Source organism: Atractosteus spatula, chromosome 13, assembly GCF_055471065.1.
Source record: "Atractosteus spatula isolate fAtrSpa1 chromosome 13, fAtrSpa1.hap1, whole genome shotgun sequence".
Lineage (NCBI taxonomy): Eukaryota > Metazoa > Chordata > Actinopteri > Semionotiformes > Lepisosteidae > Atractosteus > Atractosteus spatula.
The window spans coordinates 1,241,789-1,269,757 of record NC_142718.1 but is presented as its reverse complement, the minus strand read 5'-3'; the positions used below and the strand labels follow the sequence as shown (position 1 = coordinate 1,269,757).

At 58.0% G+C, this 27,969-nt stretch overlaps 3 protein-coding genes across 4 annotated transcripts; 2 read left to right on the top strand and 1 right to left on the bottom strand.

The window, feature by feature from the left end:
- The first annotated feature begins 320 nt into the window (after nucleotides 1-320).
- Nucleotides 321-22,347, top strand: LOC148821537 (MICAL-like protein 1). 2 transcript variants are annotated; one of them, XM_088930823.1, is made up of 16 exons: nucleotides 321-1,627; nucleotides 6,248-6,296; nucleotides 9,980-10,121; nucleotides 11,332-11,385; nucleotides 11,984-12,194; nucleotides 12,491-13,098; nucleotides 13,458-13,521; nucleotides 13,867-14,243; nucleotides 14,336-14,754; nucleotides 15,771-15,905; nucleotides 16,307-16,433; nucleotides 16,633-16,723; nucleotides 16,846-16,919; nucleotides 17,250-17,364; nucleotides 17,572-17,618; nucleotides 17,731-19,344. In XM_088930823.1, the coding sequence occupies exons 1-16, from the start codon at nucleotides 1,485-1,487 to the stop codon at nucleotides 17,877-17,879; spliced, it is 2,805 nt and encodes a 934-aa protein (XP_088786949.1). In that variant the 5' UTR covers nucleotides 321-1,484; the 3' UTR covers nucleotides 17,880-19,344. The 2 variants fall into 2 exon arrangements, 1 of the variants encoding a protein (XP_088786949.1); XR_016093919.1 differs by lacking the exons at nucleotides 321-1,627; nucleotides 6,248-6,296; nucleotides 9,980-10,121; nucleotides 11,332-11,385 and adding an exon at nucleotides 22,329-22,347 and having other exon boundaries at nucleotides 12,065-12,194; nucleotides 17,731-18,267.
- c13h22orf23 (chromosome 13 C22orf23 homolog) lies at nucleotides 19,533-25,017 on the bottom strand. Its single transcript, XM_088930945.1, has 7 exons — nucleotides 25,002-25,017; nucleotides 22,146-22,261; nucleotides 21,717-21,779; nucleotides 20,833-21,018; nucleotides 20,527-20,658; nucleotides 20,065-20,165; nucleotides 19,533-19,807 (listed from the first exon to the last, which is right to left on the bottom strand). The coding sequence occupies exons 2-7, from the start codon at nucleotides 22,246-22,248 to the stop codon at nucleotides 19,724-19,726; spliced, it is 669 nt and encodes a 222-aa protein (XP_088787071.1). The 5' UTR covers nucleotides 22,249-22,261; nucleotides 25,002-25,017; the 3' UTR covers nucleotides 19,533-19,723.
- On the top strand, nucleotides 24,520-27,969 carry polr2f (RNA polymerase II, I and III subunit F). Its single transcript, XM_088930965.1, has 5 exons — nucleotides 24,520-24,780; nucleotides 25,206-25,275; nucleotides 25,406-25,536; nucleotides 26,177-26,248; nucleotides 27,288-27,969. Exons 1-5 carry the CDS (start codon nucleotides 24,761-24,763, stop codon nucleotides 27,376-27,378), a joined length of 384 nt encoding a protein of 127 aa, XP_088787091.1. The 5' UTR covers nucleotides 24,520-24,760; the 3' UTR covers nucleotides 27,379-27,969.

Sequence of the window (27,969 nt, the reverse complement as noted above, 5' to 3'; positions counted from 1 at the left end):
AACGGCGAAAAATCATTTTTGAAAGGTCATAAGTTACTATCCTATGGTTACTATTCAACCCTCAGAACTTCATATCCAATGACGACGTAGGAACACAGTCCAATGTTAAAAAAAAAACCTGGTGTAACAACAGATTTGGAGGAGCGATGTCGTGCAGAATTACGTGTGTGACGGACAGACTCACTAACACGAGCAAGGGCGACAGCTCATAGCAGGCGTAACTTTAAAAGTGAGCACACCCCAAACTTCAGGGTGGGGGGGGGGGGGGAGTGTTTGTGTGCACCTCGAAATCCTCCCGTATTAGGAAGAGAGACGAGAAGGGTGCACCTTTAAGATGACAGAATCCCTCTGGACTCCGGAGGGTGAGGGCGCCCTCTGCGTCAGGCACAGCAGGGCAGGTCCACAGCGGTGTCCGTGTGCGTCTCCAGCCCCGTAGCTCAGCGACGGCGCCCCGGCTGAAGCCGAGCCAGGAAGCGGCGTGGAGGCGATGGGAGCCGGAGAGGAGGTTCAGCCCGGAGCAGATCTCGCCGTGATTTTTAAGGGATGAAAGCGCCAGCATGAGATGGACTGTTCCGGGCTTTAAAAAAAAAAAAAAGGAGAAAGGATTTTAATTTTTGTCGAGTAAAAACGAAAAAAAAAGACTTATTTTTCATTGCATCGGGAGTTTGGGGAGTGCCGCGCATGTGGACGAGAGGCTGGGTGTCTCTCTGTGTGTGTGAGCGACTCTTGCTCGGAGTTTCAGTTCAACTGATGTGTTTTTTTTTCCCCCTGCTGCTGCTACAAGAGGCTGCTTTGTGAAGCCAGGGCGACGGAAGAGAAGTGCTCTTGGGCTGCAGCTCAGACATAAACGGATCTGGATACACGGGGAGGGAGAAGCAGACACTGTATCGGCGCTGCGCCCAGACTTGTAGCCGGTGGCCGGCTGGGGAGCAGGACTGCTGGGGGACACCGGGCTCTGAACTTGGAGCCCTTCATCTGAAGTGGTCTTGCCTGGACTTTGGAGAGGATTAATTCAAGTTTATGTATTTTTTTTTCATCTCGTTTCCCTCCCCCCTCTCTGTGCGACGATCGTGAGATCGATGGGATAGATATATATCCACAAAACGGCAAAAAAAAAACAAACAAACAACAACAACAAACACGCACACACGCTGGATCGATCTCGTAGCCTGTAATCATTTAAAATTATTTTTTTTCTGGGTGGGGGGGAAAAAAAAGAAGTATCGCTGTGTTCCGTGCGTATCGGATTTCGTGGTGTTTGAACATGATTTCTGCACACCCCACGCTGGTACCTGCTGAAAGTTGGTACTGACGTGATGTTTTGTAAGATAACTTGTTATTTTTAGCATCTGGGGAGACCTTTGTAAGCTTTCCTTATTCTGATTGTGGTGGTGTTGGTTTTTTTTTTTGGTGGTTCCACTGGGAGAAAAGGAACGGACACGATTTTTTTTGTATTTTTTTTTTAAAAAAAATTCTGCTAAAACATGGGATCTTTGAAGGCGCTTCAGGAGTGGTGTCGCGTACAGTGCGAAGGTTACCCCGGCGTGGAAATCAGAAACATGACCTCGTCCTTCCGAGACGGGATGGCTTTCTGTGCTATAATTCACAAGCACCGACCCGACCTGATGTAAGTATCGGCACGTCTCTCGCCGTGGTGCCTGCGCGCAGCCGCCTCCCAGTGCGGCCCGCTCAGCCTCGGGTTCGATTGGAGCGGTGCCCGGCCGAGGGGGCACGGAGGCCGGGGGGACCGTTTTGGAAGCGGCCGGTGTCAGGGTCGTGTTACAGGGATGAGGGTAAACGGTCTGGCTGAAAAGTACCGTTTTTTTTAAAAAAAAAAATCGATTTAGACTCTGACTGACCTTGGAGTTTTGCTGACATGATTTATTTATGACGCTTTAAGCAATACTTAAAAACTTTCCCCGGCGACTGGGTTGTAGTTTCGACACATGAGAGCGGCCCGTAATTTCAAAAGGTGGCGAAAAATTGCTGCTGTCAACAAACCACATTGATACGAACTCCAGGAGTCCGCAGGGCGGTGTGACTGGCCAGGACGTCGGGTTTACGACAGGAAAGAGAGATACTGTTCGAACTTCGCACCGTAAAGGAGAATCAGTGCAGTTTTATCTGCAAACGTGCGATATTTCACTCAGATGCGAAACACAACCTGACTATATTTAGTAGGTGGAATAATAAGGCTGTTTTTTTTTGCTAGAGAAGGGGGTGGGGGTGTTGAGTGACTTTCAGAGAGTGACTTCGCCACACCGGTGACAGGAGGATCTGAAGTAAGACTCCTGTCGGCCTCACTGCGAGGAGGGTGGAAACAGACAGACTAAAGCAGCTCTTGTCACCAGGGTTGTCAGTCTGCATAATGCATGAGGTAATTTGTCATGACGTGCCCTGAGCTTTGAGGGCGTGCTGTGGCGTCGCCAGCACACCGGTGTGCTGCTGTCGGGTCTCGGCTGGGGCCCTGCTGTCAGGACGCATAGGTGCCGAGATCTCCCCGAGCCTCTTGGCTGGGGTGGCACGCCGGGCAGGGGGGGCCCTGTTGGTGTTCGGCAGCTTCATTGTGATCGCTGGTGTGACCTTGGCAGCGCAGGGCTGAGAAAACTCAAGACGCCTTCTGCTCTGCTGTCCAGCCCCTTCCTCTTCCTCTTCCTCTTCCTCGCTCTGTTTGTGGTCCCCGAGCCGGCCGGCGACCGACTATATTTAGTGCAGCGCCGGTGTCGAGTTTAGATTTTGCTCCGGCGACGAGGGACCACACACACACACACACATTACCCCCCCACAGCTTTCATCTCGACAAGACTCCCAGATTATTTTTGGATGAGCAGACCTTTGGTGCAAGATTTTGTTGTGTCTCGAGTCGGGAGTCCTGGAGATAGCAGATCAGACAGCAGTAATAATGTGTTTCGGCAGAGCTCGTGGAACTGAAGGGCCTGCTGTTCCTTGTGCGTGGGGCAGGCCTGGTCTGTGTGCAAACTGCTCATCTGGTCAGCGCCGTTTTCCCTGTGTGGATGATGTGCCAACAGAGGCAACAAGATCAGATCAGATCACTTTATTGGCCAGATACAATTTCTTGCATTAGGTCTTTTCGCAGACCCCAGCTTGCTCACCGTGAGACACACAGACGGGGAGAGAAGCTGGGGGTCAGAGCGCAGGGTCAGCCATTTATACGGCACCCCTGGAGCAGCTGGGGTGAAGGGCCTTGCTCAGGGGCCCAACGGAGCAGGACTCCTCTGCCGGCCGCTGGATACGAGCCGGCAACCTCCCAGCCACAGGCGCAGATCCTGAGCCACAGAGCCACCGCTCTGCCCTGGGAGCGCTGCATGATGGGAAACTGCAGTTTCGGATCTTACTCCTCAGCATGGTTCACCGCCGGTCCCCCCCCTCCTCTCCACGGGAGGGCTGTGGCTCCTCTTGCCTCTCAGCGGGGCCCCTCCGTTTGGCTTTGATCCATCTCTGCAGCGGTTCTGATAGGTCTGCAAGCCCCCCTGAACACACGGTTAGACAATTCTGGCCTTTGTCATTAATAGGGCCATTGTGATGAGCAGGGCCTGAGGCGGTCACAGCAGGGACGGCCCGCTGGACAAGGGGAGACCTCGCGGCACAGTGCGCGCCGTTTCATTCCGTGTGCAAGATCCAGCTGAAAAACACTGCGCACACAACAATGTACATGCGATGTGTTGGCCCGTCTGCGTGATGACTTCGCAGAGATGTGTCTTTACGACCTCGCGATGCCTTTGAGAAACCGGGGAGCAGGTCCGGGCTCTGGAGCAGACGTCTGTGAGCGGCCCGTCCCCCGGGGCGCTGTGGCTGTGAGGCGTCCGGGAGGACTGATGGGGAGAGACGGGCTGTCACGCTAATCCGCTGGCAGGCCTTCAGCCCGTCGCTGTGGATTAAGATCTCCCGCAGCCAGTCCAGCACAGGGCAGCAACTCTGCCTGCTGAGCGACGAGGTCTGGCCCGAGCACGCCAGGCGCCCTGTCCACGACCCAGATATAAACGAGAGGAGCCAGTCAGGCCGCCTCGTCCGCCCGGCTTAGCGAATTGACCCCAGGATCTCATCCAGCTGCTTCCTGATTGAACCCGGGCCGGGCAGCTTGTTCCACACCCCCACCCCCCCTCTGTGTTAAGTACTGCCTCCTGTCCTGACTGGAGGATCTCACCCAGTTGTGTCTTTGAGAGAAGCCAGGGTATTGGCTTCAGCAACATGGCTGGACAGCTTGTTCCACGCTCCCACAACTCTTAGGGTAAGGAAGAGCCTCTTGTTCCACCCATCCATTTTCAAACTGGTTCTTCCAGTTTGGGATCGCACCAGAGCTGGAGCCTGTCCCGGGAAGCAGCGGGCGCAGGGAGGCGTACGCTCAACAAGCCTCCCGATTTCAGCTCTCAGCGCGCTCGTGTCACGTTTGACCGCTCAGGCTGAAGGTGTCCGCTGGGTTGATGGTCAGTGTCCGGGTGAGCCACTCTGTCCCCAGTCCTCCTCCTTCTGCCGGACGTGGGGCTGGGCCATGCCTGTGGCTCTGCGTGGAGAGATGTGAGAAGGAGACAGGAAGTTCAGAGGTGTAATAAGTCCAGGACCGGCAGTTTGTACAGCGCCGCGGTTCCGACGCCACACGTGCTCTCTCCCTCCGCCTGGCGGGTCTCTGCCCCTCCTCCTCGCTCTCAGGATGTGTGTGCCACCTCCCCCCTCCCCCACCGGCCCTGACGTCCTGCCCTCCCTGTCCTCCTGCCTTCCCTCTCCCCCCCCTTCTCCTCCGCACAGAGACGGTAAAACAAAACGCCATCACACTGTGATGCACGAAAGCAACCGAGACCAACCCCAAATCCAGACAGAGACTCGACAGCAGCAGACACAGCCACGGGCGCGAGGGCTTCCAGCGTTGTGGGCAGCAGTATCGCTGAACCTGGACCTTGGCGAACCCCAGGGGTGCCTCTCCCTCCCTCCCTCCTGCCTGGCTAGCCGCAGTCCAGTGCCACTGTGGTTCCTGGGCTGCAGGCCTGGCCTGAGACGCTCGGCGCTGCTGCCCAAACTGCCCACAGCTCTTCGCAGAGCGGTTTTGTCTGATCAGTTAAGTCTCGGCACAGCGGTCAGGCAGTGTCTCATGTGGGCTTCCTCCCCATGCGATCTGGGCTCCAGTGCTGGCCTTATCGTCTGCGACTGCTGTGGAAGTGCAGGGTCTGAAGTGCAGCCAAGCAGGGTTGGTTTGCATGTAATGTGCAACATGTGAAGCTTGGTTTTATTCAGTCCACTGCTGGTGAAGTAATACAAGACCATTCTAGACCTTCAGACTTAATCTAGTCCAGGATGAGCCCCTACATCCCAGAGATCACAGCCTGGGTCTCAGTCCAGGATGAGCCCCTACAGCCTGGAGATCACAGCCAGGGTCCCAGTCCAGGATGGGCCCCTACATCCCAGAGATCACAGCCAGGGTCCCAGTCCAGGATGGGCCCCTACATCCCAGAGATCACAGCCAGGGTCCCAGTCCAGGATGAGCTCCTACAGCCTGGATATCACAGCCAGGGTCCCAGTCCAGGATGACCCCCTACATCCCGGAGGTCACAGCCTGGGTCCCAGTCCAGGATGAGCCCCTACATCCCAGAGATCACAGCCTGGGTCCCAGTCCAGGATGAGCCCCTACATCCCAGACATCACAGCCAGGATCCCAGTCCAGGATGAGCCCCTACAGCCTGGAGATCACAGCCAGGGTCCCAGTCCAGGATGAGCCCCTACAGCCCGGAGATCACAGCCAGGGTCCCAGTCCAGGATGGGCCCCTACATCCCAGAGATCACAGCCAGGGTCCCAGTCCAGGATGAGCCCCTACATCCCAGAGATCACAGCCAGGGTCCCAGTCCAGGATGGGCCCCTACATCCCAGAGATCACAGCCAGGGTCCCAGTCCAGGATGAGCCCCTACGTCCCGGAGATCCCAGCCAGGGACCCAGTCCAGGATGAGCCCCTACGTCTCGGAGATCACAGCCAGGGTCCCAGTCCAGGATGAGCCCCTATGTCCCGGAGATCACAGCCAGGGTCCCAGTCCGGGATGAGCCCCCATGTCCCAGAGATCACAGCCAGGGTCCCAGTCCAGGATGAGCCCCTATGTCCCGGAGACCACAGCCAGGGTCCTGATGGTCCTGCCTCACTGAGTTGACACGCAGTGGTGCCAGGGCTCTCAGACTGTGAATAACCTTTACATCACCGATTCTTGGTCTCTCATTAACTCTGTTTTCATCTTCTCCTTTTTCAGCAACTATGACTCCCTCTCAACAGAGAACGTCTATGAAAACAACAAGCTGGTGAGTTGATGTGACATCATCACCCTGGGAACCTGAGGGGGGAGGGGACCTGTGAGCCTGAGGGCCTGAGGAGGAGAGGACACCTGGATACAGACAGAGAGAAATGGAAAGAACTTGAGGGAATAATACAGTGTCTATATGGTCCTTTTGAGGATGACCGCCCTTGTCAAGCGCTGTACATGAGGAGCTCTTGACATGAAGAGAAAACGAAAGAGGCTGTGAGGAGGAGAAGGAGGAGCGCTGGAGCTGCCGATGAGGGTGCGAGGGGTTACAGGAAAGAGGAACAGGGACTGGCGGCTGAGAGCCTGGAGGAGCTGGGAGGGAAGTGGAAACGGGCTGAGAGACAGGGAGTAAGAGGAGATCAGAGAGAGAGAGCTTGTGTGACTGAGAGGTCAAGGGGGTGAGAGCACTGTGCACAGAGAGTGAGACAGGAGGGCGAGAGCACTGTGCACAGGGAGTGAGATAGGAGGGCGAGAGCACTGTGCACAGGGAGTGAGACAGGAGGGCGAGAGCACTGTGCACAGGGAGTGAGACAGGAGGGCGAGAGCACTGTGCACAGGGAGTGAGACAGGAGGGCGAGAGCACTGTGCACAGGGAGTGAGACAGGAGGGCGAGAGCACTGTGCACAGGGAGTGAGACAGGAGGGCAAGAGCACTGTGCACAGGGAGTGAGACAGGAGGGCAAGAGCACTGTGCACAGGGAGTGAGACAGGAGGGTGAGAGTGAGACAGGAGGCTGAGAGCGCTGTGCATAGAGAGTGAGACAGGAGGCCGAGAGCACTGTGCACAGACAGTTAGACAGGAGGGCGAGAGTGAGACAGGAGGCTGAGAGCGCTGTGCATAGAGAGTGAGACAGGAGGCCGAGAGCACTGTGCACAGACAGTTAGACAGGAGGGCGAGAGTGAGACAGGAGGCTGAGAGCGCTGTGCATAGAGAGTGAGACAGGAGGGCGAGAGTGAGACAGGAGGCTGAGAGCGCTGTGCATAGAGAGTGAGACAGGAGGCCGAGAGCACTGTGCACAGACAGTTAGACAGGAGGACGAGAGTGAGACAGGAGGCCGAGAGTGCTGTGCACAGGGAGTGAGACAGGAGGACGACTGTGTCTGCTCACCGGTCTGTACAGCCCCTGTGTACAGTGAGCTATGTCTGGCAGTGATGTAACTGGCCTGTCTCTGGGTTTTTCTGTGAGGCCTAAACACAGGCTCTGAATAGAGCCTGTCATCTGTGGACAACTCCTCATTTGTAACACTTAATTACTGGGTAGGACTGCAAAACACACTCAGAACTGATGACTTGACTTTTTCAAATGAGGCACTCTGTGTTTAATCAGCCCAGACCACAATAACAAACCCCAGACTGGCAACTTTGGAATCCCACAGCACAGCAGTCTGGCCCCTGGACAGGGTGCATTTTATCCTGAGGAAGCAGAAACGCCAGGACATGCTGTTAATATTTCAACGGCGTGTCTGCCAGTGCAGAATCCTCTGTTTACTGAGGTTGGAGTAGTTTTTCGTGTGCTATGCATGGCTGAGAGATGACACATCCCGCGGTGCTTGTTTGCCTGCTGGGAGTAAACCCAAGGGTGTCAAGAGTGAACAGACAATCAAGCCCAGCCAGCCTGGTCTCAAGACCTGGGGAGAAACCTGGGGTTCCGATGTGGGATCATGGTCCTGGAACATGCAGACTCCATACAGACAGGCACTTTAGAAACCTGGCAGATGTTACGCTATAACGCAGCAGGCAGCCAAAACTGACCTGTCCCAGACCGCAGTGGGTTTCTAATGTGATGGGCAGTGCAGAGTGCGTGGAGTGCAGAGCGCGTCTGGGGGCAGTTTCCCAGGGAGCGACGTGGACTCGGGGGCCCCCTGGTGTTGGAAATGTCCGCAGGTGCTCTCACACCTGTATTCCAGGACCCTTGCTAGGATTCCAGTACACCCTCTTCCGGATCGGAGTTACAGCAAGGGGCTTCCTCTCATCCCACAGTCTCTTCCAGCCCCTTCCTGAGCAAAGCTCGGCTTCAGCAAGTTCACCGGGCGGCTTGTTCCTCCTCCCAGAATCTCATCCAGTCCCTTCCTGAAAGAAGTCAGGGTATCCGCTTGAACAACTTTGACCGGGCAGCTAGTTGCACACCCCCGCCACCCTCTGTGTAAATGCCGTTCCAGAGGATGCTTCAAGGGGAAGGGAAGTCTGCGCGGTAGCGTGTACACAACGGCGACGCGCTGAGATATGTGCTCTCCTCTTTCCTCCCTCTCTGTCAGTCTGGGGGTCTCGTGACGCCTGTGTTTCCGCCTGGGCAGCGCTGGCTTGGCGTGCCGACCGGTCCCTGCTGGCGACTGACACGGGGAGCCCAGCTGGGGGGGGGGGGCTGTGTTCACTGCTGTCGGAGGAGGAGCTGGAGCTGCTCCTCCTGCAGCACAAACCCCCTTTTCTCCAACCGTCCTAGACACCAGCGCTCTGAAAGAATCCATTTTATTCCATATAGCGCCTTTAAAAGTAGCGTCTCGGATCACTTTACAGGAACAGTACAAAACCGAAGTAAAAATAACAAAGACGGGAGATAACAAAACCAGCAGAAGGGAAACACGAGGGATTAGAACTGTTGTAGAAGATGAGAAGAGCTGACAGGGTTTGAGTCTGGGTTCGAAGGAGCTCAGGGAAGGTGACTCTCTGATACCCTTGGGGACAGAGTTCCAGAGCGCTGGGGTGCAGCAGGAGAAGCCCTGTCACCCCTAGAGTGTAGACGGGCTTGGGGGACAGACAGGAGAGCACAGTTAGCAGAGCGAGGGCTGTGAGGTAGGGAGCAGGGCCATAGCAGCTCAGACAGGTGCTCAGGTGCCATGCAGAGCCGTGTGGGTGAGCAGGAGGAATTTGAAAGCCGATAGGCATCCAGTGCAGGGACTCCAGGACAGGAGTATGAGTGAAGACTTTTCTTCTCTCCCTCTGGATCGCTTCCCAGTCCTGTGGTCTCCATCTCTCTCCCTCCTCCTCCCTCCACCGGGAGAGGTGTCCTGCCCACTGATGGAGGGGCTTGGCAGGTCCTGCAATACCACAGCAGACCACAGGTGGCGCTGCAGCCACTCGACCCCTTTTCTTCCCTCCAGAGAAAACGGGGAGAGCTCCACCCTGTCAGAAATAGAGCCCCTCTGCAGCTGATGCTTTTAGCCTGGAGACTACGAGGCGACTATTTATAGTCTCCCTGTCTGTCCCTCTGCCTGTCGCCTGTGGGTTCGGCGCTCCGCTTCTGAGGCAGAGAGCACAAGAGTGAGTCACTGCAGGCAGCACGTGGGACTGCATCAGACTGCACACACACCAGATCTTTTCACACACACACTGAAGCTCACAAAGTCACATAATCACACAGTCACTTATGCTACCCTGTCAAACTCTTGAATCTGTATCTGCGGCAGGCTGGGGCGTTTCACTGGGAGTTTAGAGGAGCTCTCCGGTCCAGCAGCAGAAGAATCCCACAGGGAAAAGTGTGGAGAACAGGGAGTTCTCGCAGGAGGAATAGGACCAGACTGGCCAGGATTTAAGATGTAGTTATTTTGGGATGCTGTATTAGGTTTTTCCTCTGCGTGTTGAGCTCCTCCAGCCGCAAGGCCGCAAGTCTTGTGTTTGGGTCCGTGCTGTTCAGGGACTGACTCAGTGGAATGAAGGATCTGATCCTCTCTCTTCCCTCTGTCCAGGCATTCGAGGTGGCGGAGTCGGAGCTGGGCATCCCTGCTCTGCTGGACCCCGAGGACATGGTGTCCATGAAAGTGCCCGACCGCCTCAGCATCATCACATACATCTCCCAGTACTACAACTACTTCACCAGCAAGAGCCACGGTACTGTCCAGTGTCACTCCGGTCGGCAATCCCCTTGCGGAGACGGTCCGGAGTCACTCCGGTACGGTCGGCGATCCCCTTGCGGAGACGGTCCGGAGTCACTCCGGTACGGTCGGCGATCCCCTTGCGGAGACGGTCCGGAGTCACTCCGGTACGGTCGGCGATCCCCTTGCGGAGACGGTCCGGAGTCACTCCGGTACGGTCGGCGATCCCCTTGCGGAGACGGTCCGGAGTCACTCCGGTACGGTCGGTGATCCCCTTGCGGAGACGGTCCGGAGTCACTCCGGTACGGTCGGTGATCCCCTTGCGGAGACGGTCCGGAGTCACTCCGGTACGGTTGGCAGTCCCCTTGCGGAGACGGTCCGGAGTCACTCCGGTACGGTTGGCAGTCCCCTTGCGGAGACGGTCCGGAGTCACTCCGGTACAGTCGGTGATCCCCTTGCGGAGACGGTCTGGAGTCACTCCGGTACGGTTGGCAGTCCCCTTGCGGAGACGGTCCGGAGTCACTCCGGTACGGTTGGCAGTCCCCTTGCGGAGACGGTCCGGAGTCACTCCGGTACAATCGGCGATCCCCGTGCACAGACGGTCCAGAGTGACTCCAGCACAGTCGGCAATCCCTGTGTGTAGTTATTTTACAATGAGTACAAGAGAGATTCGTGCTGTGTTGTACAGTTCAGACACTCCTGTAAGTATGTTGTGATCTAGTTGTAAACTAGACTGTAAACTCTGTGCTGTAATTACTGTACAAAGACTCTGAGTTGTATATTATTCTGTACACTTGACTGGACGGCGCATTATAGACCCTCGAACCCACAGACTGAACCCCTGTAGCCCCTCACCCCCAGTACCGTGTGATGGGACGCCGGGAGCCTGTGAACCGAGCAGTGATGTCATTCATTCTCTTTAAGAGTCAGCGCGGGATAATGTGACTGTACGTGCGTGTTCTTGTGTGCAGGCAAGAGCCACACTTCCCCAAATCTATATTTAGGCCTGGCACTCATTGTGATTGTTTCACAAGACACAGCTGACAGGGGAATTCACACACCCACTGACTGCCACTCCACCCCCAAATCACCGTCCGCCCCCTCACGGAGAGGCAGGGATCAGGACAGGGCCAGAGGGAGAAGGAGACGGACAGGGAGAGGGTAAATATCACCCCTGCCCTGTGTTTATAAGAGAAGTTTCTGATCCATTATCCTGTTCCGCGCAGTGGCTGCCCCCTCCATGAAGAGGCCGAGTGGTACAGCCCACAGCGAACCTGCCGGTTGAGCCCAAGGTAGGGGGGAGTTTGATTTTCTTTCTTGTTTTGGAATTTAAAAAAAAAAAACTCGATATGGATGTTCACCACCGTGGAGAATGAAGGCAGCGAAATGCAGAGCTTTAGGTTTGTTCTGAGACAGATGAAGTGCAGATAGCCAGTGTGTTACGGTGGGTGTGGGGCAGGTAGCCAGTGTGTTGCGGTGGGTGTGGGGCAGGTAGCCAGTGTGTTGCGGTGGGTGTGGGGCAGGTAGCCAGCATGCAGTGCTATTAGCTGTTGTCTGTTTCAGTAAGTGAGGAGCAGTTAACGAGCTCAGCGAGACGCAGGGTTAACAAGCTCAGCGAGACGCAGGGTTACTGATCCTGTCTGCCCCCCACTCCTCCCAGGAGGCTCACACCTCTGTCCACCTTTCCTGCCTTTGATCCCTCGTTCCTCTGATCTGCTGCCCAGTCCAGTGCGAGTCTCCTGCCTCTGCCTCTCTCCCTCTCTCTCCCTGTCCGGATCTCCTCGTTTTCCAGTGTGTGTGACAATAGCGAGCCCTGTTGCCAAATTCTGCCCTGCAGTGGACGGTGCAGATCGCTGGCGCCTCTCCAGCTTGCGTCAGTTCCAGACCCAGAGTCGGAGTCTGCGCAGCTGACCCCCCCTCCTCCTCCTCCTCTCTCCCTCCCCGTCTCTCTGCAGGCTGCGCAGCCGGGGGCAGATGACCAATCGAAACGCAGCACCATGAGCAGCACCTGCGCAGCCTGCCAGAAGCACGTCCACCTGGTGCAGAGGTACCTGGCCGACGGCCGGCTGTACCACCGCAACTGCTTCAGGTAGGTCAGGGATTTCAGGAACGGCCTTACAAACCTCCTCTCCCTCCCTCTCATCATTCTCCAGGACTCCCTCTCTCGCGCGCTCTCTCTCTCTTCCCACTTTCCTTCTATCCCTCTCTTCCTGCCCCTCTCTCTCGCTCCTCTCACCCCTCCTCTTCCTTCCGGTCTCTCCCCCATCCCTCTCCACCTCTGTGCTCCTAGCCTGCATGGCGAGTGTGGTAGATACAACCACGCCTGGCTTAGAAGCCAGCTGCTCCCTCTGTTCTCTGTGATCATCAGAGGTGTCGCTTTCTCAGGTGCAGGCAGTGCAGCAGCACCCTGCTGCCTGGGTCCTACCGAGCGGGCAGCGAGGAAGGGTCCCTCGTCTGTTCGCACCACTTCGGGAAGCCCCCGGCCAATCAGAACGGCCGGCCGGACCTCAGCAAGGGCGGGCGAGGGGGCGGGACGATGACGGCGACGCCCAGGGGAGGGCCCGGACCTGAGACTCCGCCTTCTGGGAGGGGCCAAGCACAGGCGCTCCCTGTGGGCGGGCTGCCGGAGAGGGCACCTGTGCCGGATACAAGGGAGAGTTCGGCATCGCAGGACAAGGAAAAACGGGGGGAGGTGGAGGGGAAGGAGAAGGACAAAGAGGCAGAGGGCAAACCCCAACCCTCCGTGCCCCCGAATCCCTTCGAGGAGAGCGAGGACGAAGGAGAAGAGACGGAGAAAGGCCCGGAGGGAACAGCCAATGGGAGCCCGGCTCCCGCCCCTTCCCACAGGGCAGGCCAATCGGAAGAGGAGAGGGCGGGGCCCAGCCGCCCGGTCCCCGCCCCGCGCAGGCAGGTCGACTCCTCCCCGGCCCCGCCCCCTCGCCCCGTCCCCCGAGCCAGGACCCCCAGGGGCACCGACAGCCCGCAGGTCAACGGTGAGTCCCGCGCCGCTGCCGGGGTAGAGGGGTGGGGTGCATGCGATCCCGATATTCCCACGAGAAGGACTAGGAGCGCCGGCCTGGGCTGGCATGTCCTCTTCTGAGACGGAGGGAGAGGGGCTGTGAGGCCGACCACCTGATTGGATTGTGTCCCCCTTCTGAGCAAGTTACCCCCCCCCCCCCCCCCCGCGCTCGAGGGAGGAGTCAGACTGACATCGGGGGGCCCAGCAGACTCACACTCTAGATATCCTGTCCTGCAGCGCTGAGGCGATGTCCAGCTCGCTCCCCAGAGTGCCCCCTCGCTCTCTCGCCCGTGTGACTGCTCTCACGGCTCTGCTGTCCTGTTCCCTGCGCAGGTGCTCCGGCAGATCCCGGCTCGGCAGCCCCGAAACCCAGGGAGAGATCCCATTCTCCGGGCAGGTGAGCACTCCAGGGAAACGAGACGGAGGAGCGCTGAGGCGTGGTCCGGTTTTTCACGTCACTGCGTTTATTGTTCCTCTTGTAAAATCGGCATCACTGACAGGTGAATCTGGTCTTTCGGACCGGTCTGATACAGAACCAGTTATCACACGTTGTGATGGGATGTTGTTGGCTTGTGTTGTGAAAGAAGGTGACAGAATTAAAAGCGAGCGTGTCGGATCACGGCTGGAAGACGGAACTGCGGTTTAACCAGACCTGCAGTTTGAACCCAGTGCTCGCTGGTGCCTTTCTGCTCCCCAGAGGCTTCGATCTCGTCACATAGTGCATCTTTTCTCTCCGTGTCAGCACAAGTCTGCCCAGTGAAGCCAGACCGAAAGACCCGCCCTGGATGGCTCTGGTCCAATCGGAACCCCGCAAGAGGGCGCCGCCCCCTCCGCCTCCCGGCGTGGCCACGCCCCCTCGCTCTGGCTCCACCCCCGCCCTCAAGGAGGAGGAGGAGCCGCGGCCTGCCACTCCACCCCAGCCGGCCAATCCCTTCGAGGAGGAGGAGGAGGGGGAGGGGGCGGAGCCTCAGGAGGCTGGTGCGGGCCCGCCCCCAGCCGTGGCCAATCACCCCTGGTACAGCATCACCGTGGCAGCCAGCTCGCCCAGCCCGGAGGGCGCAGGAAGTCCGAGGAGGAGCAAACGCCCGGCGCCCCCCACCCCACACCCCTCTCCTTCCGGTCAGTGCACTGTCGCCTCTTCTGCGCCTGCCGAGCTCCGTCAGGAGGGAATGACCCCGCCGTAACTCTCCGCCCCCCTCCTCTCTCTCCAGCTCATTCCCACTCGGAGCCCTGCTCCATGGCCCCGTCCCCGGCCCTCAGCGTGGAGAGCGTCTGCTCCGACACCTCCTCCAAGACGCCCCCGGGGGGCGCCGCCGACCCGCCCAGCTCGCCCGTCACCAAGAGCGTCTCGGAGCCGTCCATCAGCGGGCCCGGCGGGAGCGCGGCGGCGGCGGCGGCGGTGGCGGCGGCGAACCCGAGGTCGGAGCGTGGCCCCTCCCCCCCGGCGCCTAGCCCCGGCCCCCCCGGCCCGCCCACCAATACCAGCTCGGCCCCGGCCACCCCGCAGACCAATCGCAGCGCGGCGGGGATCAGGGCCGCCCGCCCCCCTCCTCCCCGGCCCCCCTCCACGCCCAGCCCCCTGGCGAAAGGGGGCGCCCCCTCCCCGCAGCAGCCCCCCGCGCAGGGAAAGGTAAGAGCCTGCAGCCGGGAGCCGGGCCGCTCTGGCGCACGGGTCGGGGTCGGGGCTGTTTTCGGGAAGCGCGAGAATCCGGTCCGGAGCGAAGAGACGCTCCTCCGAGGGCCGTGCTCTCTGAATCCCTCTGGGATTCTGGTGGTCCGGAGCGGAAATGAAGGTGCCCTTTCAGCGGAGAGCCTGTCCCGCCGCCGAGCTGGCGAATCCGCCGTGTCCCAGGACAGGGGGGTCCGGATCGGTGGTTCTGAACCCGCGCTGCAGACCGCGCCCCTCGGGGTCCCCAGACCTGCTCTCGCACCCCTGACCGCAGATCACTGAGGACAGATCCTCACTGTGGAACGGAAGAGACAGGATTTCGCATTTCTTTCAGTTTCTCATTCGAACTTGAACATGAAGAATATGGGAAAAACTACCTGCTCTTTTAGGTTTACCTTAGAATAACAAGGTTTGAGGAAACAACGTAGTTGTTGTACTAATTTGTGTTTTCGATGATGTACCTTCTGAAGAAATCTGACCTCTGGGGGGGAGTGTCTGCACCCCAGCTTGAGAACCACTGGTCTGGAGGCCAAGCCTCTCGGAGTATGCGCTTGTGGCCAGCAGGGGGCGCCAGTGCGATACTTGAGCAGCGGTGAATTTAATCAGTTTCTCTCTGACTTCTGGGTCCCTGGTTGTTTTCTCAATAAACCTGATAATGACTTAGGCTGAGACCTCAAGGGGACAATCTCCTCAGTCTTTCTTAAATTGTATTGTACGCCTGGTTTTGGCTTCATAAGCGTTCTGCTATCTGCGTTTACTAAAAACATACAGGAGTTACGTTCGTTCTGTCTGTCCTTGATCTGTTTAAAGATGTGAGCACTCTTAGGGTGCGGGGCTTTGTTCTCTGGGGGTACACGGCTGTGCGGGGCTGTGTTCTCTGGGGGTATACGGCTGTGCGGGGCTGTGTTCTCTGGGGGTACACGGGTGTGCGGGGCTGTATTTGTAGTCGTGTTGATTTGTCTCTCCTCTCCCCCCAGAGGACCTGTAAGGAGAACCCCTTCAACAGGAAGTCCAGCCCCTCCCCCTCCACCCCCGTAACCAGGACCCCGAAGGGCAACCGCCCCGCGCGGCCCCCTGCTCCGGGGCACGGCTTCCCCCTGATCAAGAGGAAGGTGAGTGTGAGCAGCTGCCTCCATCGGCCTGCTGATCCAGTTGACACGGGTCCGGGAGGAGACGTCTACAGCCTGTGTGTGCCTGTGTGTGTGTGCAGGTCCAGTCAGATGAGTGTATTTCCTTGTACTGGATATCTACGGCCTGGATGTGTGTGTGTGTGTGTGTGTGTGTGTGTGTGTGTGTGTGTGTGTGTGTGTGTGTGCGTGCACGTCCAGTCGTACGACTATATCCCAGTGGAGGATATCTACACCCTGTGTGTGTCTGTGTGTATGCAGGTCCAGTCGGATGTGTGTATACAGGCCTACAGCCTGTGTGTGTCTGTGTGTGCAGGTCCAGTCAGATGTGTGTATTTCCTTGTACTGGATATCTATGGCCTGTGTGTGTCCGTGTGTGTGTGCAGGTCCAGTCGGACGAGTATATCCCAGTGGAGGATATCCATGGGGAGATGAACCAGATCGACAGGCAGCTGGATGAACTGGAGCAGAGAGGGGTGGAGCTGGAGCAGAAGCTGAGGAACTCTCCGAACGGTGAGGCTGGGGCCCGAGGGGGACCGGGGGGGGCCGCTGTGGGGTGTACCTGGGTAACAGCGGCTGAGCTGTGGCTTGTGTTCCCTCCCCCTGGAGCTCTGTCAGCATATACTGGGTTTTAAATTACTGGTGCTGTGCAGTGGGAGTCTGGACCGGACTGAATTTGACTGATACCTCCGTGTCCTCCTGTCTCTCTCAGACGAGGAGGAGGAGCGCATGCTGGTGGACTGGTTCAAGCTGATCCACGAGAAGCACCAGCTGGTCAGGAGAGAGGCCGAGCTGGTCTACACGTGAGTGAGCCCTGCAGCCCGTGGGGGTCCTGCACTGTGGGAGTGGGGCTGGGGGTGCGGCAGCAGGAGTGTGGGAGTGGGAGTGGGAGGCGTGGGCTCAGTGCCTCTCTGTTTCTCCGCAGGGCCAAGCAGCAGGCGCTGGAGGAGAGGCAGGCGGACGTGGAGTACGAGCTCCGCTGTCTGCTGAACAAGCCAGGTGACTGCAGCAGGGCACAGAGACGGGGTGCAGGGTGTGTCTGTGGGGGTGTGGCAGTGACGGGGTGCAGTGTGTGTCTGTGGGGGTGTGGCAGAGACGGGGTGCAGTGTGTGTCTGTGGGGGTGTGGCAGAGACCGGGGTGCAGTGTGTCTGTGGGGGTGTGGCAGAGACCGGGGTGCAGTGTGTCTGTGGGGGTGTGGCAGAGACCGGGGTGCAGTGTGTCTGTGGGGGTGTGGCAGAGACGGGCTGCAGTGTGTCTATGGGGGTGTGGCAATGATGGGGTGCAGTGTGTGGCAGTAATGGGGTGCAGCCTGTGTCTGTGTCTCCCAGAGAAGGACTGGACGGAGGATGACCGCGCTCGGGAGCAGGAGCTGATGCAGGACCTGGTGACCATCATCGAGCAGAGGAACCACATCGTCAACAGCCTGGACGAGGACAGACAGAGGTCAGATGCTCACAAGGGCAGCGCCGGTCCGGTCCGGTCCAGTCTGTCAGGAGTGGGAGCCCCAGGGCTGGGTGACAGAGAGATGGGGGCTGGCCATCGGGGCTCTGTGGGGAGACGGGGGGGTCTGTGTGTCGGGGCTCTGTGGGGAGACGGGTGGGTCAGTGGGGAGACGGGTCAGAGGTGGTTCTGACAGTTCTGTGTCTGCAGGGAGGAGGAAGAAGACAAACTGCTGGAGGCCATGATCCAGAGGAAAGGTGAGGGGAGCCTGGTCTCCGTTTCTCCATCCCCCTCCGCTGCTCTTCCTCCCTCTTCCTCTCACTCCCTGTCTCTTCCTCTCCCTCACTCGCTCCGTCTCGGTCTCTGCAGAGTTCCAGAAGGAGGGCGACAGCGAGCCCAGGAAGAAGCACAAGTTCAAGCCCGGCAAGGTGCTGAAGATTCTGGGGGGCAAAGCGGAGGGCAAGAAGGGGTCCCCCCGAGGCAAGGAGAAGAGCCCCAAGAGCCCCCCTGCCCACTAGCGACGGGGGGGGGAGGGGAGCACCAGTGAGGAAGCACCCCCGGGAGGCAGGGAGGGGGGCAGAGGACATTATGGGGTACCCTCCTCGCTGCCCCCGTCACGAGAAAACTCTGGACACCCCCCCCCACCTCACCCCTTCTGCTAGAGGGGCGGACTGCTGGGCCGTGAGGAGAGCGCGGACAGCCCTGGCGACGCTCTGTGACCCCCCAGCTGTAAACCGGGGACCCTGAGCCCCACCACCCCCCACCTGCAGTTCGCCAGCGAGCCGCTTGTCGCGCCACACAACGCCAGGCACACAGAGGAGCAGGCACAAACCCCGCCGTATCCGCGACGGGCTGGGCCTCGGGCTCCGCGCAGGGCCTGACGCGGACGCTCGCGGGGAGTGGCAGGTGGGTTCAGCGGGGGGTGGGGGGGGGGGAGAGCGTTGTGGTGTGGGTAAAATGCGCTGTTTCACTGTGTGTTTCTGGATGGGGGCGGGTGTTCGCTTTCTGATGGCCAGGGCTGTGGAAATCGAACAGAACCTTCCCTGCCCCTCCCACACCGACAGAACAACCGGGTCACGGCCCTGTGGACAAACGCAGAACAACCAAGTGGAGAGAGAGAGAGGAAGGGGGGATTTATTCGTGCAGTTTGTCCAAAGTGCTGTGCGACCCACTTCCCTGGGTCGGTGTGGGCAGAGGACCCGGCCCGGCCCAGCCCAACTGTGGTTCCAACTGTGGAACCACAACTGACAGGACTGGACCCTCTGGGAGGTCAGAGGGCAATGTTTCACTGAACAAGACGACCCCGCACTGAGGCGCGCTCGATGCACAGTACACTGTATCTGTATGGGACGTGTTCAGGGCCTGCGTGGAGGTCAGCAGGCGCAGGCCGTGAATTTGTTTTTTTAACTGGAGAGGGTGTGAGAGCAGGTCACAGGTCACAGGTCAGGGAGAGTCCTGGTTATGCAATATTTAATGTCCGTTTTTAAAGATGCCTTTATGTTTCTGTTTTTTGTTTTTTTGGGGGGATTTCTGTGTTGAATAATAACTGTGGCCTTAAAGAGCTGGATTTCTGGATGAAGCAGCACAGAGCGTAGCCCCAGCGGTGTGGGAGCGTTGCATGCGGACCCAGCACTGAGATACCCTGTCACTTCACAGACGGACCGGGTTCGAAAATCCTGGAATGTGTTCTTGTCCTCTGTAAATACCTTCACGTTAGCACCCAGATCTGGGTCAGTGCCCTACAGCTGCTGAGCTGCAGGATGTGCGTTTAGAGAACAAGGTCCAGTAGAACCGGTACTGCGAACAGCAGGCCCAGTTCGGCCGGTCAGAGCTCTGGTGTAAGAGGCTGTGGCTCTGCGTAGTTCTGGGAGTTTGTCAGTCTGTCTCTGCCTGCCTGGGCCTGTGTCTGCTTCTTTTAGAGGGTCAGAAATAACAATAACACAGCTTGTCTACCCAAGAACATCCAAATAAACTAACTTAATGAAACGCATAGCAGTTGTGTTTTAAATCTTTAATCGATTTTGTGTTTTGTCATGAACCGTATCTGGGTCATTCACTGCAGTCCATTCATGGGTGACCCCCGATTGAAGTGACCCCTGTGCTCACAGTACAGGGTAAGAGTCACGTACTGGGAGCTGTGGCTCAGTGGGACGTCCAGTCCAGTCTAAACTGTGTTCACCGGTGGCGCTGCTGCGTGCCGGACCGCTGCCTGTGTTGGTGGAGCGGGAGAAATTTTCCCAAGGTCCAGAGCTGAGCGCTCGTCTCTTGATTGTGGGGAATAAGTCATGACACCTTGAGGGAGCCTGTCTGGTCCACTCCAGACCTGTGTGGCAGGAAGGGGTGACCGAGCTGACCCCCTCACTCAGGGCTGCTCCTGCCCCCTCTGCCTCAGGGCGCTCAGCTCCGAGCTCCGAGCCCCGTCGATCAGCTCCAGCTCACGGATTTTCTGTGGAGGAGAGGAAACGGGATTTCACAGAGTGTCGCGGTGTTCATGATGTCGCCCCTGATGATGCCATCAGCTCTGTTACCCGAGTGATACAACGCTGATGACATCACTACATGTTCTCCGGCTGCAGTGATGACCCTTGTGATCTGATGCTGGTGATATCATCTGTGTGTGGCAACGATTGCGATATTGGCGTCTCCATCCATGCACGATGACACGGTGTGATGATGTCAGCAGCACGGCGTCAGCTCTGTTACCTGGGAGATCTCCGTGCTGATGATGGTCTGGTACTCCTTCCCTCTTCCCAGCGCAGTCATCTCCTCCAGGAACTGCTGTCTCTCCTCGATCTCGTCCAGCACTGAGACGGGTCGAAGACGTGGAGGGAAAATTTGAGTGAATTCGGTCAGACTCGCGGCAGCGGTCATTCTTGAAACACTGAATCGAACTGATATAAATCAAAAGTGCTCCAGAGTGGGACAGTCTTGCACATGTGATCAGGGTTATGACAAAGGGAAGACCCTATATTGGTATTAGTGACTTTTTCATATTTTGCATCCGTGTTTTGGTTGGCTGGGACTGCTACACATCATCACTGCCCGGTCTGGCAGATCCCTTTATCGAAAGCAGAGGTTAGTCAAGCGATGGAGAGCAGTGCTGGTCGGAGAGGTCTAGCAAACCATACAGACTGCTGGATCAGGCCAGTCGGTGTTCCTCCTCACCCTCCTGGAAGCGATCCCTCCCGGGGGTAACTTCTGTCCCGGCAGCGTCTGGCTGGGGGGGCGGCGGACCGGGCTCCTCGCGCCCCATGGCCAGCAGGCTCTGCAGACGCCTCTTCTCCTTCTCCGGGTCTCCTGGGAGTTCAAGAGGAGGAGAGAGAGGACACCTCTGAGCTCTGCGCTCTGCTGCGCTGCAGGGCACAGCCCAGCCAGGAGAGGGCCCAGGCCTGCTCTGTGTGCCGCTGCGCTGGACAGCTGGACGAGGGCCCCGGCTCTGCTGCTGTAGCTCGCGCGGTGCGGCCGACTCACGTGTGGGTCTGGGGCGGAACCTCTCTCTCTGGTAGCTGTCCCCGGCCTGACACTGTTCGGCGCTGCGCCGCTGGGGCTTGAAGGCGGGGCTCGGGGCTGCCCTTGGCTGGGGTCTGGGAGCAGCGGCTGGGGCTTTGGGTACTTCACTGGAGGTGGGGTGACAGCGCGGCGGGAGGGCGCCCCCTTCTGGCAGAGGAAAGCAACACCACCATTGGTGCATGAAAACCGTGCTGAACCACAGTGTGGAAGACGAATAGATATCACTAGATGTCTGCACGGGCATGAAATTGAAGCCCCCTACCCGAGACCTTGAGACCTGATCCGACCGAGCTCAAATGGTACTGCCCAACTTGAAGCTCGAACCTGACCAGAACCCGAGATCGATCACTCTCTTTTCCTCTCAGGGCGAGCAGACACACGTGCGCACACAGAGACGGATTCTCACAGACACGGTTCTACAATGCGAGCGTGCAAAATAACTGAGGAATCTCTTCCAATAAAAATACATTTTATAACATAAAAAAATAATAATAATTCATTTTCACTTATTAGAAAACAGACCCGAACCCCCTCTTGCGCGGAGGCGAGTGCAGTGTGAACACCAGCTCTGCCCACCCGCGGGGTCGGACAGGGGGCACCAGAGAGGAACCGCAGGACCCCGTTCAGGAGTAGTGTTTAAAAACGCCCCCCCCCCCCCCCCCGTGCCTCAGGGTGGGTGTGATGTGGAAACGGTAATGAGCTCAGGCGAGACGAGGAGCTCGGATCCTGGCACGTCTGTGGGAGGGTATGCCAGGGCGTGTCTGACGAGTCGTGCGATCGGGACAGTCCCCGCCGGCGGCGTGTTCCAGGACACCCCGTTCGCCCTGCTGTCCCTCCACACTCACTCTGCAGCCTCTCGCTGATCTGTCTCTGCTGGAAGAGGGTCAGCCTGGATTCCTGCATCATCACTGCAACGGGACACAAGTCAGGCTGTCAGGCCCCAGAGCCCGGTTCACACCCAGACACCCCCAGATCACGCTACCTTCCTCTCCACGACGGAGGAACGGTCCCAGACTCTCTGGGCTCCGCTATTCTATAGTCCAAGCCTACACTGCAGGAGGCTGGAGGAAACAGGAGAACTAGAGCACCATGTTGAGAACTCACGCCAACCCGTGGAGGAACATGCAGACTCCACGCAGACAGGCGGCAAGCTGGGATCTCGTCCTGCAGTCTGCAGCTGTGACGCAGCACTGACGCCCCGCCCCCCTCAAGCACTGAATGGGCAAACGCACGCGCCGGGGCACACACTCTCAGCCCACATTCAGGACACTCGCCTCTCAGGAGCTCCTGGGTCTCCTGGCTGTACTGGGGCACACGGGGGCAGTTCCACAGGCCGCCCCCGGCTCCTGGGAGCTGAGCTCTGTCTCTGGAGGACATCAGACGCAGGGTCCTGCACACAGGAGCACACAGGGGTTAAGATAATACAACCGTCCACCCCTTTTCTTCATCCAATTCAGGGCCATGGAGGAGCCAGAGCCTTTCCCAGCAAGCTCCGGGCGCAAGGCAGGATACACCCTGGATGGGACGCCAGTCCAACGCAGAGCGCACACACTCACACCAGGGCCAGTTCTGCCGGTACCCAGTTAATCTACCAGTGTGTCTTTGGGCTGTGGGAGGAAACCCACACGAACACGGGGAGAACATGCAAACTCCACACAGACAGCACTCCAGGTTAGGGATCGAACCCAGGGCCCCAGCACTGGAAAGCAGCAATGCTACCTGCTGCGTCACGGTGCCGCCCTTAACTTGCTGTGTGCAGCACAAACTTTCAACGTGCGGCAGAGTTCAGGACGAGCTTGCGTGCTGAGAAACAGCTGACTGTTGGGAAACGAGTCAGGTGAAGGGAGCAGTGAGCAGTCCAAGAACACAGGAACAATACCGGGCGTCGTGCCCAAGGCTCTGGAGCAACAAGATCTCTCTGTGGCTAAAACTGGGGGACAGGTAAAGTATAATAGCTGGAAAAGGTGTCTGTTCTGCAGCGAACGAGCTATAAAGCTGTCAGGACTGGAGGCAGGCAGCCGAGTCATCACTGTCCCAGTGAAAGCGCCTGGGGGTGAAAGTCAGAAAGCTGCCTCTCCAGAGGCTGCAGGGAACAGCCCTTTCTCTGTCCTGTTCCCATCTCCCCAGGCTTGCTTCTTACCACTGCACTGCACACTGCTCCTGTACCCCCAGACTCCCTGTACCCCTGTCCACTGCTCCTGTACCCCCAGACTCCCTGTACCCCTGTCCACTGCTCCCGTACCCCCAGACTCCCTGTACCCCCAGACTCCCTGTACCCCTGTCCACTGCTCCTGTACCCCCAGACTCCCTCTCCCCCTGTCCACTGCTCCTGTACCCCCAGACTCCCTCTCCCCCTGTCCACTGCTCCTGTACCCCCAGATTCCCTCTCCCCCTGTCCACTGCTCCTGTACCCCCAGACTCCCTGTACCCCTGTCCTGAAGTTTATTACCCTCACTCACCTCCCTCTCCTGTACTTACTGGATTGTCCCAGATGGGAAATTTGCTTTGCAGGCAAGTAATTTAACACAACACCCCATTAACAAATAAGAGACATTCATATACGATGAGAAAAAACACAAATATATTAGGTCAAATGTACATTCAATTGTCCCCCATTGAGCCGGATCATAGCCGTGGGAATAAAAGATGACTTAGTTCTACTGAATCTGGGCGGTCTTAACTGAAGTCATCTCTCACTTTATTTCTCATTTTACCCCCGTGACTGTTTCTGGTACTTTTCACTTAACATTCATTTCGTGTAGAGCGTCACTCCGGAGAAGAACATTATAATTACAGTACCCACCCTCTGTTGTGAGACATTTGCAGATTGAATACTTCTGAACTACGTTCACTCACGCAATTCTGGTCTATTAACTGTGTGTTCATAAATATCGCCCCATGGTTTGAATTGCAGTCGCCCCAGTCTCTCTTCTATAGCTACAGTGATGCCGTGCCGCTGGGAATACAATACTGCACCAACACCGCCCGGCAGGACGGGAGAACGGCCGCAAGGTGCGCCAAGCGTTACCCTGAAAATCATCCCCGACACGAGCTTATGAACCTGTGATATGAACTGCAGAAAGACGGACATCTCACCCGGTATCGTCTCCAGTCCGCACACAGCCTGGCAGCGCGACTTCCGGCCAGGACGCGGAGCCCCGCTGCCATGGCAACGGCGGGGCCGTGACGTCACACCATGACCCCCCCCCCCTCCCCCCCGCCGACGCCGCCACCCGAAACAGGTTGTTAGGAAAATTGTCCCTGCAAAGTAACCGAGTTCCACAGACTACTCTTCTAATGCATTTATATGTTATTTCGTTCGCTGTCGCCTATTGTTATATGTTTTCTCTTAATGTTTATAAATAAAGCTTTGAAAAATAAATAAAACAAGTTGTTACAGTAATGGGAACCTAGTGGGTATTAATAGGTCATATGGTATCAGATAAGTTATTTTCTTTAATCGCTTTGAAAATATTTTCACATGCTGTTTGGTAAAAGGCTGTTATTAGGTACGTTTTACTACGAAACGTGGCATTTATTATGCTAAAAGTTTCATATTGTTATGTTAAAGTAACTAATGTCATTTTCTAACTGTGTTATATATTTGTACTACTGTGTCAGCAGTTATAATGCCCTATGCTGAACAAACTCCCAAGAAAATTCCGCAATCAATAGAAGAAACCCGACTCCATTAACAGAAAACACTGACAGTACAGCAACTGTGCTCTTTGACCCGGAAGTTGTCTTGCCTGGGGCGGAAGTGAACGGAGGACGGCGTGGTGAGGAGGAGGAGGCGGGTTGTCTGCGCCGAGTGTGTTTAGTCGTTTTTCGGCTGCTTAAAATACTGCTGCGAGGTTTCCTCTGAATTCCTCACGCTTGCGGGTGACAGATGTCTGACAACGAGGACAAGTAAGCGGATCCCCGTGTTTCTGAAAGGTTTTATTTGGGGGTGTTTTACCGTCCGTGTAGCTCGCAGTTTCCGCGAATCCCGAGATCAGTGCGAATGTGAGTGAGGTGAACGGCAGATTTTGAACCACATCAGCTGGATTATTAAATATTTATTCTGCTAGCTGGTTCTCCGTGGCGTTCAGAGGCTGCAGGTTTTCTCTCTCGGGCTTCATCGATCTTACCTGCGGTCCGACGAGACGATGCCGGACGGGTCCTGAGCCCCGAACTCGTCCTGTTGATCCTGATTGAAATCAGAAAAATCATGATGTTCCCAGCTGGATGACCCACAAACCCGTTCTCCTCAGCCTCTGAGGACAGCCCCCCCGGCGGCTTGCGCCCGTCTGCAGCGGGGCGACCTGACCCTCCTCTTCCTCCCTGTCTTTCAGCTTCGACGACGGAGATTTCGACGATGTCGAGGAAGATGAAGGGCTGGACGATTTGGAGAACCCGGAGGATGTGAGTGTTTCTCACCTGGGCCCTGTCTTGTGACCCTGTTTCTCTGGCAGTGGGGCACTGTGACGTGGACCCCACCTCTCTCTCTCTGTCTCTCTGTGGTGTGAACCCCTCTGTCTCTCCCTGTCCGCAGGAGGATCAGGAGAACGTGCAGATCCTGCCAGCGGGGGAGGGCCAGCAGGCCAACCAGAAGCGCATCACCACCCCCTACATGACCAAGTACGAGAGGGCCAGGGTGCTGGGCACCCGGGCGCTGCAGATCGCGTGAGTGGCCGCCTGTCTTCTGTCTGCAGCTCCCCTGGTCCAGACCCGTCTCCCTGTGCGTCCCCCCCCCGTTCCCCCTGTCCCGGGACAGAGCGTTGCTTGACTCCTGCGTGTGACCAGTTCGGCTGACTCAGTCTTCGCCAGCTGGACATTAGAATACACGACGATGGCCGGCGCTGCGCTGGGGTTCTAAAGTCGCCCTGGAAAACGAGAGGGTTCTAGAGCATGGCGGCGCTGGGGGTCCGCAGAGGGACCCGTACGCCACATGACCTCAGTTTTACGCCTCCCTGAGCCGCGCCCTGACTCCCTGCGTCCCTGGAGAACTTTGTTCCTGCAGGAAAGGACTCCCATGCGGAGTTCTTGATCTGTTGCTCCTGCCTTGAGCTGATCTGGAGTGAGAGACAGACAGTGGGATGGTTCTCAAAACCGGCCCCCCCTAACGGTCTCGCTCCTGTGGGTGTCGCTGCGGCTTCAGGATGGAGAGCGCGTGGCAGTCTCCTTTCACAAAGAGGGGCGGGAGGGTGGAGCAGGAATCCAGTCCGTCGCTCTGTCCCGTGTTCTCCAGGCAGGGCGGGAGGCGGAGCGGCGCTGTCGTTCTCACGCTCTCCCTCCCTCCCTCTCTCCCTCCCTCTCTCGGCAGGATGTGTGCCCCCGTGATGGTGGAGCTGGAAGGAGAGACGGACCCTCTCCAGATCGCCATGAAGGAGCTGAAGTGAGTGCTGGTGGGAGGGGGGGGCAACAAGTGTTTCTACTCTGCGCCCACCAGGGTGGGTGGAAGAAAACAATCGCAGGAACGCAACACTCGAGAGCAGGTCGTTTTACCCACCCAGCAGGTTATGCTGCTGATAACTTATAGATCGGAGGGATCTCACCCAGCTATTTCTTGAACAGCCCTGGAGGGAGAGATGTCTTCAACAGGGCCTGGAAACGAGTTCCAGACACCCACCACTCTTGGCGTAGAAAGGAAGTCTGGAATGCGCTTCCTTGCTGTGTGCGGCGTAGGCTCCGTAAGCCCGTCTGTGTGCTCCCTGGGAGATGGTGGAGGCTCCCGTGGGAACGCGGGGTGCCCACGGTGTGATGTAAAAGCACCGGAGTCCGGAACTTTCGGCTTCCCGGCTCCGTGACCTGTCTCTCCGTGTGTGAAATTCCCAGGGGGTTTCTGTGGCTGGCGGGTATTCCAGAGTCGCGCGTCTCCATGGCAGCGGACGGCTGCAGGGGCCCCTCCCGCCTCCTGTCTCTGCGCCCGAGTGCCAGGCGTTCCCGGCGCAGCGCAGGGGAATTCCGCAGCTATGTGGGGATTTTTCAGGCCCGCGGTCTGCCTGCAGTCGCCGTCTGGCCTGGCCGCCGGAGCCCGGGACCCGCGCCGGCGGGCTTGCGCTCCGGGTGATGGGGCCGGGAATGTCGGGGCGCCTCCGGGATGGCCGGAGATCGGGAGCCTTGCTCCCTTGCACGAGAGAGGAGGAGGGTGGGGGAGAAACCAGCGAGCTGTTTTTGGGGTCACCTCTTCGTCCCTCCGCCCCGCCGCCGGGGGGGGTGGAGCAGTGGCTGGGGTTCGGGGCTGGGGTCCCAGTACCCGCGAGTGGAGTGCACCAGTAAAATCCCCCCACTGTGTGAAGAGCGACTGATTAGAAGGTCGCTGGCTCCGAGGGGGGTGAAGGGGGGAGGCTCGGGGGTCGCGTGGCCTCGGGTTCGAAGGAGAGGGGGGTGTGCCCACGCCTCACGGCTCTCTGTCCGTCTCCGTGCCCCCACAGGAGCCGGAAGATCCCCATCATCATCCGGCGCTACCTCCCGGACGGCAGCTACGAGGACTGGGGCTGCGACGAGCTCATCATCACGGACTGAGTGGCGCCGGCCCCCGAGCGGTGCCGGGCCGGGCCCCGCGTTCCTGACCCCTCCTCCCGCCTTCTCCACTTCCTCTCCCGCTCCTGCTCCTGGCTCGCGGAGTTCCCCCTGAAGAGGAACGGCAGCTGGCAGCGGGAAAGGCCGGGAATTTGATCCCAGTTCCTGGAAGCCACGGACCCTTCTCTTCGGGCACGGACAGCCGGGCTGACCGGCTGACCGGTCAGTGCCATCACCTCGTCCGGCGGGATCGGAGGACCCGACAACGTCTTCCTGACGGGCCGAGCAGGGAGCGCGGGAATGATGCGAGAGTCCGAGCTTGGATCACATCACATCACATCACATGAGGTTTTAGCTCCAATCCCGCAGTGTGGAGCCCCCCCACCCCCCACCCCTCCTGCCCTGTGTTAATTGCAGTTTTCCTTCTGCTGTGCACTTGGATGGCGGCTGTGGCCTCAGAGCTCCACCAGGGGGCGTTAATATTTCAGAGAAAACCAGGTCTGGCGCTCGGCTCTCCTGTGCATTTCGGTGATTTACAGTTTGTAAAAATGTGTATATTTTTTGTTATCGGAATAAAAATGGCAAAATTCCTAA

What these genes read in the sequence shown, in the direction of transcription:
- polr2f (XM_088930965.1), top strand. Translation starts at nt 24,761, where the DNA reads ATGTCTGACAACGAGGACAA. An exon ending in ATGTCTGACAACGAGGACAA is followed by an intron (nt 24,781 to 25,205) that starts GTAAGCGGATCC and finishes CCTGTCTTTCAG; the next exon opens with CTTCGACGACGGAGATTTCG. An exon ending in ACCCGGGCGCTGCAGATCGC is followed by an intron (nt 25,537 to 26,176) that starts GTGAGTGGCCGC and finishes CTCTCTCGGCAG; the next exon opens with GATGTGTGCCCCCGTGATGG.
- c13h22orf23 (XM_088930945.1), bottom strand. Translation starts at nt 22,248, where the DNA reads ATGTCCTCCAGAGACAGAGCTCAGCTCCCAGGAGCCGGGGGCGGCCTG. An exon ending in GTTCCGCCCCAGACCCACAC is followed by an intron (nt 20,659 to 20,832) that starts GTGAGTCGGCCG and finishes TTGAACTCCCAG; the next exon opens with GAGACCCGGAGAAGGAGAAG. An exon ending in GAGGGATCGCTTCCAGGAGG is followed by an intron (nt 20,166 to 20,526) that starts GTGAGGAGGAAC and finishes GACCCGTCTCAG; the next exon opens with TGCTGGACGAGATCGAGGAG.
- LOC148821537 (XM_088930823.1), top strand. Translation starts at nt 1,485, where the DNA reads ATGGGATCTTTGAAGGCGCTTCAGGAGTGGTGTCGCGTACAGTGCGAA. An exon ending in CTTCACCAGCAAGAGCCACG is followed by an intron (nt 10,122 to 11,331) that starts GTACTGTCCAGT and finishes TGTTCCGCGCAG; the next exon opens with TGGCTGCCCCCTCCATGAAG. An exon ending in CTGTCTGCTGAACAAGCCAG is followed by an intron (nt 16,920 to 17,249) that starts GTGACTGCAGCA and finishes TGTGTCTCCCAG; the next exon opens with AGAAGGACTGGACGGAGGAT.